We start from the raw sequence: 9,208 nt of genomic DNA on the forward strand, positions 1-9,208 counted from the left end.
TGCTATGGTTAATGTTGAGACTGTCCTCTATCAGTGTGCCAAATTTCACAACTTTCCCGCAAGCGGTTCTATGGGCTGCCATAGACTTTCGGCGGAATAAGAAAAATTACGCTAACAGATACAGTAGGTGCCACTGCACCTTCGGTGCTTAGCTCCTAATAAAGTTGCCAAACATAGCTATTAGCACTTAAAAACAGCAAGTTGTTTCGAAGGCGTCGCTTAAGTATTTCCGTCAGGCACAATTGGTAGGTCACGTGACCTGTCACGCCTCCAACTGACAGCAGTTGTTGAATCCTGGCAAGATTTAGGCCTACCAACCCTGCTGGAAAAAAAAACAAAACCCGGCTAAACCCAGCCTAAGCTGGTTGGCTGGTCTTAGCTGGTCTCCCAGCCTGACCAGCTAAAGAAGTGGCAAAAACTCCTCTAAAACCAGCTATGACCAGGCTGGACGACCAGCTAAAACCAGCCAACCAGTTTAGGCTGGTTTTAGCTGGGGGTTTTTTTCAGCAGGGAAAGTCCCTTGTCTTTGGATTTACTCTTCCCACCACTGCTGCATTTTGCAATCAAAATAATTTAATATGTAATTATTCGAATTAATGCTTTATTAATACTTTATTTCACTATTTATATTTAGAAACAAACAGTACTTTGGAATTGAGTAAATAATTCGGCAAAAACAGTCACATTCATGAAAGATATTATTTAACAGATTTATACATGGGAAACCCAGAATATTACTGAATACTGTTTTAAATATTTTCATAGGCCAAATAATTTCCATGTTTTTGTTATTATTTCAAAAGCATACACTAAACACATTTAAACATGCTTTCCTTTTTACTAATTTGCCAACCATCTCAATACAAAAAAGTTTTAGAGACTTAGTTTATTCTTTTTTATTTAAATGTAAAATAAAATAAAAATGACTATCAAGCATGATTATCCATCAGCATCTAATGCCAGTGATTAGATCATGCCAGAGTTTATCTCTGGACATTTCTCTTTTTATAACGACAACACTAACATAGCTGTAAAACATGAGGAGAACTTAAAATATGAAGTACTACAAACAACATTTAAAACACAGAAAAATAGACTTTCTCTGGCACTTATAGATTCCTCAGACAGAAGCTCTGCGTGCGTGTACAGTACAGTCAATACAAAAAGAGTTCAGTCACCTCATGGACAGGAAAAAAAAGTGGGATTTTAAGGTTGAATTGCATTGAACATCAAGTCATTGATCAGCACGTGGTTTTACTGCATAGGGGCTCCATAGATCTTTCCATCTCACACTTAGATATCACTCTCAAAATTACAAAAGTGCTAAATATACATAAATAAACATTTTAATTATCATATACAGCATCATTTAAAAAACATCAAGAAAATAATGAACACTCAAAGTGAAGAAATGTAGAGCTCTGCAATAAATAAAATTAGTGATGCACACTAAAACAGCAAAAAGGGGCTTTTGTTTTTTTTAACAACTGTAGCATTCACTTTGATATATTTAAACATTCAGTTAATCTTGTTCTATTGGCAACCAGTAATGGGCTATAACTGCTGGACAGAAGGCACCATAGACCGATACAGAGGAAACCATTTCTGTCTCCATTTACAAAGGGACTGTGGCGGAGAAAGACTAAACGAGTTTCTAAATTCAGGAGGAATAGTCAAAAGTACAAATATGTGAACCGGGCTCATACGCCACAAGCCGAAAATCGTATATATTCACGAGGAACAAACAGTCATAACATGCACTGAATACTGAGATTATTACTGAATGCCCTGCGAACGCACAGACACCCCCCTTCAACAGAGGCGATTATGGTACAATCCGTAGTCTGTGTGCAGACCACTACTCAGACACCAGATGGCATAGTTTTAGGACTAGGTAAAAGTATAGTTATCATAGTGTGCATGCAGAAGCTTAGTGTGATATAATAGACAGAGTTCACAGTATCCTTCTGAATAAGAGATGATTCACCTTAATTGCCCCATGCGGCCAATACGTCCATCCATGTATCAATCAGATAACAGACGAATCAAGCAGTCCGTGTACCCATAAACCCCTTCTTTTGCCCTCTAACAGCACACATCTAGGTCAAGTTCGCTGGTTCCACGCATTCATTCTGACATGTGGCCCAAACTTGTGGTCTCCGCGTCTACTTCAGTCTCTGACAGCAACGTCACATGGCCCAGCAATCTCAGCACGCATCACTCCGTCTCCGCTTTGCTCTCCTTCCTGGTCATACCTGCAAAGGTAAGAGAGTAGACATTATGTACTGTAAAAGAGAGGTCAGTTTTTAGTTGCAATACTGCTTACAACCACTAGCAGGCAGCTTACGAACATGTATTTTCAACAGGGGCTGCTCGGAGATCTGGATTCCTGCCGAACTTAGTTCCAGACAGCCTGCGATACACCTGCTAGTAATAAGAACTATAATAGGTATGGCATATTTTTTTAGGCTAAAACCCAGAACTGAGCATTTTAGCACTTCTGTTTCCATCATCCATCAGCGCTCAATCAAAATCATCTTGATTTCCTGGTTCAGAGTGTTTTATATGAGTTGAAACTTGACTTTGCAGGAAGGTCCATCTCCAGAGCAGGACTGTACCACAGGGCAGAATGTCTTTTGATCTGCGCATACTATTTGCAATATTAGCAGCATCACATCTGCTACTTAGGATTCATAACACTCTTCACAGAAGCAATTCATATGCAGTGTTATAAATTCACAACCAACAAGGCAGGCACCCAGCACATAGTGACCTCTCAGAAGGAAATTCAGAATGTTTGCATTTTTTGCCAAAACAGAGAGAAGTGTATTGTCACATCATCTGATCTGTTGTATATAGATGTACATCATATTTCATTGGTTATGCAGTTCTGCTTGTATGTTTACATACCACTTGCAAAATATGCAAACTGTTCAACATTTTAACAAAATTGGAAATCTGGGAAACATCTTAAGTAGCTTCTGAAGGGCAATATTAAATGAAAAAATAAAACTAAAATAAGAAAAAAAATTACACTCCCCGCTCTTAATGCATCGTGTTTCCTTCGTGAGCATCAGTGAACGTTTTCACCCTTTGTAATAGTTGTATGTTGTATAAGTGTGATAAGATGGATCCTAAAATCATACAGGCACTGTTGGAAGGGGTTCAAATATGCAGAAGATGCTAGAAAACTAAAGAATGTGCAGGACCTGAAGGGTATTTCTGAAGAAAAGTGGGCAGTTTAACTGCTCAGAACAAGAAAAGACTCATGAACAACTATCACAAAACATAAAAACAGTTGTTGATCATCCAGGTAATGACATTCAATTATTATTAAATTCAAGGGTGTGTAAACTTTTGGACTCAATTATTACTTTGTCTTGTGCACTATATGTAAACATTTGTTATGCAAAACAGCTTATTCAGGACAGTATTAAAAAAATAACATGCAATGTTTATGATCTTATCTCGTTAAAATAACATCTTCCATATCCTGCAAGGGGTATATAAATTTATGAGCAGAAATGTATAATGATCTTACTGGGAAGACCTACGACATTATGTGTATGCATGGTTTGAGAGGACACCGAGTGAGTGGTTGAGTTACTGCAGGACACTATCCATCAGCAGACGGGAAGCCCTGCAGTGGGAGGGGCTCTGATGTACTGCAAGTGTCTCATTAATCAAAATCATATGCGGTGAAATGTGGGTGTGCACACACACACACACACTGCCCTCTGGAATCAAAGCCAATCGCATCTGGTTCTGTGGTGGAAACAGAAAGTATAAGTTGGCACATGCCATCCTCGCACATATCATGAGCCAGGCAGCGGTCATGCACCGTCTTCTTGACCCCAGCAGCGGCAACAGTGGCGGTAATACCTGTGGCTCGGGCGAGAGAGGTTGAGATGAGGGTCCTGCTGGAAATGTGCTTTAGGAATGCTGAGCATTGATACCTGCGGGGTTGAGAACGAGTGCCTGGAGGATGTCCGACAGAGAGACGATGCCCACGATGCTGCCGTTCTCATCCACCACCACCAGCCTGTGCACCTGACCGAGGACAGAGAGACATCAGCATCTAGAGTAGCCCTAGAGTACCTAGGAAAGCCAACAGCTCTAGAATATCTCCTCTGTACTGACCTAGAATAGCTCTAAAATATTGAGAACCAAAAGCAAAGATCAAGAGCAACTCAAGCATATCACCTCTATAGTGAATTATAGAAGCTCTTGAATATCTAGAAACAAGAGCTGAACTAAAATATCATCACAATAAAGGTTAAGAGCAGCTCTAGAACATCTATTACCCAGATGATCTAGAATATCTCTTCTATAGTGAACTAGAACAGCTACAAAATATCTAGAATCAAAAGTAACGCTAGAATATGATCATAATAAAGGCTAAAAGTAGCTCTAGAGCATCTATTAACCAGATGATCTAGAATATCCCATATATAGTGAACTTGTGCAGCTCTACTACATCTAGAAACGAGTGCCACTAGAATAATACTCTAGAGCAGCTCTAGATCATCTATTACCAGGATGATTTAGAATATCTTTTCTATAGTGAATTAGAAAAGCTAAAGAATATCTAGAAACAAGTGTGACGCAAGAATATTATTACCACAATAAACAAAGAGCAGCTCTACAGTAGGGTTGTGACGGCGAGGAAATTTTCCCACCGGTTAATCGACGTGTGACAACACCGGTAATACCGATATCACCGTGGGGGTGTGGTGGGGGCGTTCCCTCTTTTCCTCGCTTTCCTTCGCTTTTAAATAGCTTGTAAAAGCGGCGTGCGCATTTTACTTTCACTTTGAAATAGCGGCAATTCGGCGTAAAGCAATTGTTCGTTTTTAGTTCGTTTGAATTTTTCCTCTTTTCCTCGCTTTCCATAGCTTTTAAATAGCTTAAAAGTGCCGTGCGCATTTTACTTTTACATTTGAATTAGCGGCAGTTAGGCGTCAATTGCTTGAATGCAACACTAAAATACAACGTCAAACTCACTTTAGCGTATATATAAAACATAGAACTTTTATTAACAAAACAAATACAAATACACCATGCTATAGGGCAGGCTATGCCTAATATAAAATAACAAATAACTTACATAAAGTTTAAATAGGTAGACAAACCTATACTGGAAATAGGCTAAATAAACATGTATAATATATAACCAAATAAATAAGAAACGTAGAACGTCTCTACAGCATTTATTACCCAGATGATCTAGAATATCTCTTCTATCTCTAGAATACATTACCAAGAGCAACTTGAACATTTTCCTCTATAAAGACAAACAGCAGTTGTAGAATATCTATCTGGAATATCTATAGTGAACAAGAGCAGCTATAGTATATCTAGAAAAAAAGAGCCAGGCTATAATATCACCTGTTTTCAAGAGCACTGTATAAAATATCTTACCAAGAGCTGCTCCAGAATATCTATTACTAAGAGTGAATCTAAAAAAAAAAAAAAAAATCTATAATGGGGTAAAGCACCTGCTAAATGTTACCAGAGCAGATGTATCTCTAAGAGATGCTCTAGAATAAATTACTAAGAACAACCCAAACATTTTTCCACTATAAAGAGCAAGAACATTTGAACAATATCTATTACAGCTCCAGCATATCTCATCTGCAGTGAACTAGAGAAACTATAGAATATCTAAAAAACTATGAAGACATGCCTATCTATCAGCAAGATCTGCTCTAGAATATAGCACCAAGAGCAACTCTACAAAATTTCCTCTATTACCAAGAGCAGATGTATAATAGCTATTGCAAAGAGCTGTTCTGGAATAAATTACCAAGAACAACTCAAAAAATGTTCCTCTATATAGAGCAAGAGTAGTTGCAGAAAACATACAACAAAGAACTGCTCTAGCATATCTCCTGAATAGTAAACTACAAACAGCTTAAGAAAACGTATAAAACCAAGTACATATCCATTTTTTGGTCATAATAACAAGGTTGCAGATGAACCTTGAAGACAGAAATGAAGGCAGCAGGAAAGCTCACCTCAGCCTTGACTATCCGATCTACTATCGTTTCCAGTGTCTCAAATCTGTTGCACTTCATGACCCCTTCAAAGTACTGTGACCTGTGCATCAGCGCCTGTGTCACACTAATGTCAAGGTTGTTGTACATCTTTTCAGCAGCAAGATTCTACAAACACACAAACAGATAATGAAAGTCTGGAGAACAGGACAAACTTTTTCCACACTCAATAATAAAATAAATACATAACATACTTACAATGACATCAAATTTGGAATAAATATCTACAACTTTTCCTGAAAGGCAAAAAATACAAAGAAAAAAGGTTTAAATAAGTCATTTCATGAGTGTAAGAGTATTAGAATGCACAAAATCTGGCTTTTTTCCTCTTGAATCATACCTGACTCATCCACCACGGGCAGTGCTGACACTCTCCTCTCCACAAAGATGCTGAGTGCTTTGATGATTGGCGTGTTGGGGTGGATGAAGGCGATGTTGCTGTAGGTCCCGATGCTCAGCTCCTCCAGTGTCTGCTTCATAAAGGCGGGCTTTGGCATTTCACACACCTGAGACACACAAACACAAGCAACTCTGTCAGCTTTTAAATATTTTAGAATTCACACAACATAAGAACATGAATAATTTTAGTAATTATAGGAATTATATTGGCTGTCTGCCCTGTTTGTCAAACAAAAAACACTTTGAGACTTTTTAGTATATAATGTACATTTTATTTCCCATTTCAGTGCAGTTCTATGTAAGCTGTACTGCTGAGGCTTCAACTAACCTCTGTCTTTCAAAATCTTTGTGACATTGTCCTGAGAGATGGAAGTGGTTTACACTGCTGAAGTATTTAAACGGCCATGGAATTGTGATCAGATAGATGACATTAATCTAGGGACTGTTCTCTTCCTCTTCATCTGCTCTACCCCTTCCTTCCTCTGCTCTTTTTCATCCTACTCATTCGCTTTATTACAACATCAGTTAAACCTCAAACCCCGGCAAAAAAAAAAAAAAAACAGCCAACAGAAACCTTACTAAATGCACAAATGATATACATAGAATATATTAATGAACTTACAAACAGCTGAAGGAATTTCAGGATCCTTTTGTGCGTCAAAATGTAAAGTGCATTTCCACTGACAGGGTCAATGACAGGTAACCGGTGGATCTTGTTTTTGATCAGTGAATACACAGCATCAAATATGCTGAAGCACAAAAAATATAGAGACAGAGAAAGTCAATTTCACTGCAGTGACCTGAGGAACAGAAGGGCAACTTCAGAGGACCTGATGAAATTCAGAGTTTTGCCCTTCAAGACAACATGCACTGAATTATTTAATACACTGAAAATATAAGCCAACAAGACAATGCACACAGGAAAGGGCAATACATGAGAGGATAAGAGTTTGTGGTTTACTAAAGGAACTCTAGCAGTTCACTGTTAGGTCCTCTTCAACATATAAGATCGTCCTACAGCATGTGACTTCCCATAGTAAGGCATAGTACCTTGCATCTGGTGATATGTTCACTAAAGGCTTGAATGTTTCTTGTAGATAGAGCTCTGTTGTCAAAAAAAAAGAAAGAAAAATGAAATAACATCTAGAAAACAAAACAGCAAACACTGGAAAGAACCACCTGTAAGGATTTCTTACCTCTCCACGTCTCAATTTTATGCTCCTCAAGCTCATAGATTTGTACCTGAAACAAAAGATTGTTACTCAAATTGCAAAATTCTCATAGTATACAGTAATAATAATAATAATAATAATTATTATTATTATTATTAGCAGTAGTAGTAGTGTTTTTAAATATTAGTATAATTACATAAAATTATAATACATTTTAAAATAATTATATATATATACATAAAATAGTTATTACAATAAATAATTTTTTTTAACTATTCATGTAATATAAAAAATATAAAAATATAAATTATGTAACGTAAAATAGCAATATATAACTTATTAACCATACTTATAAAAATAACAATAATCAACATTCTAATAATTATTATTGTTATAGGCAACTATTATTATTATTATCATCATCATCATTATTTAAACTACAATTACATAGTTATTATAAATTATTTTATTTTATTATTATAAATGTTAATTTTTACACATTATTCTTAAAACAATTAATATAAAAATCTTAATGAAGTGAAAATAGCAATATGTAACTTAATTAATATTTATTTATAGTAGCAATAATAATATATTATTATTATTATTGTTATTAGCATAATTCGACAATTAAGTTTACAATAATAATAGGTTTAAATGTTTAATAATAATGATAATAATAATGATGTAAATGAGCATATTTTATAACTATAATATTATGCATTCTTGAGCCATTGTGAGCAAAGAGAACGTTAATATCCCTCATTTGATCAAAACCATTGCATCAATTACAACAAAAAAAAACAACACTTTTTCTGCAACACAATCTGACAGTATATGTTGACTAGTGAGAATTTCAGACAGACGAGGTACAGGTGTGTGTTCAGAAACTAAGAACAGCTTTAGGTACTGATTCCTGGAACTGGTAAAAAGAGATATAGATACAGGAGTGTAGTCCCAATCTTTAAGAGCCGTAACGCTGACTGAGTGAAAGTGAGACACAGCGGCACCAATTAAAGAGCCACACCACACTGCTGATGCAGGTTAACGTCTAAACCCACATGACTAATCATAAAAGCACGGCTGATCAGAGGATGCACAGCCTCCTGCTTCCATATGTTAGCTAATGATTACTGTGGACACGAGCGCTTGCATGCGCGTGTGCAGCTTTCAGTGCGTGATAAACCGATGGGACAGGAAAATGGGTTAATGCTGAAGCTCACGATTTCTTGGAGGCTCTGGAGAGGAATGATGGGAAGAGACTGTTAGCGAGCATGTGACAGTGCCTAAAGGGGACATATTCTTTATTGTAGATATAAAGTCTACATAAAGACATAAAGATTTTACAGATATGAAGTCCACTTCCACAGAATGTGCTACTAGGCCTGGGCGATAAAACGGTATCGATATTTATCGATGGTACACCTTCTTCGATAACGAAAGAAAAAATGTTCGATATAGCGCACGATATAGGCACGTACTACTATGAGTGATGCAGACAGCACACACATACATGAACACATGCTGAAATGAGTGCTGTGCCTGCCTGTGATGAGGAGATTGTGAATAAAAAATGAATAT

At 36.9% G+C, this 9,208-nt stretch overlaps 1 protein-coding gene across 6 annotated transcripts in view; it reads right to left on the reverse strand.

The window, feature by feature from the left end:
- Positions 1–1,474: 1,474 nt before the first annotated feature.
- The window catches only part of prkag2a (protein kinase, AMP-activated, gamma 2 non-catalytic subunit a), a 63,522-nt gene continuing 55,788 nt past the window's right edge, over positions 1,475–9,208 (reverse strand). For all 6 annotated transcript variants that reach the window (XM_016498580.1, XM_016498547.1, XM_016498537.1 and 3 more), the window contains 8 exons: positions 7,652–7,697; positions 7,506–7,560; positions 7,078–7,204; positions 6,397–6,562; positions 6,255–6,292; positions 6,018–6,164; positions 3,957–4,050; positions 1,475–2,255 (listed from right to left, as the gene is read on the reverse strand). In XM_016498580.1, coding sequence (XP_016354066.1) covers positions 2,218–2,255; positions 3,957–4,050; positions 6,018–6,164; positions 6,255–6,292; positions 6,397–6,562; positions 7,078–7,204; positions 7,506–7,560; positions 7,652–7,697 — 711 coding nt within the window. In that variant the 3' untranslated portion in view covers positions 1,475–2,217. The remainder of the gene's footprint in view (positions 2,256–3,956; positions 4,051–6,017; positions 6,165–6,254; positions 6,293–6,396; positions 6,563–7,077; positions 7,205–7,505; positions 7,561–7,651; positions 7,698–9,208) is intronic.

The sequence above is a fragment of the Sinocyclocheilus anshuiensis genome, unplaced genomic scaffold (assembly GCF_001515605.1).
Source record: "Sinocyclocheilus anshuiensis isolate Anshui unplaced genomic scaffold, SAMN03320099.WGS_v1.1 scaffold886, whole genome shotgun sequence".
NCBI classification, from domain to species: domain Eukaryota; kingdom Metazoa; phylum Chordata; class Actinopteri; order Cypriniformes; family Cyprinidae; genus Sinocyclocheilus; species Sinocyclocheilus anshuiensis.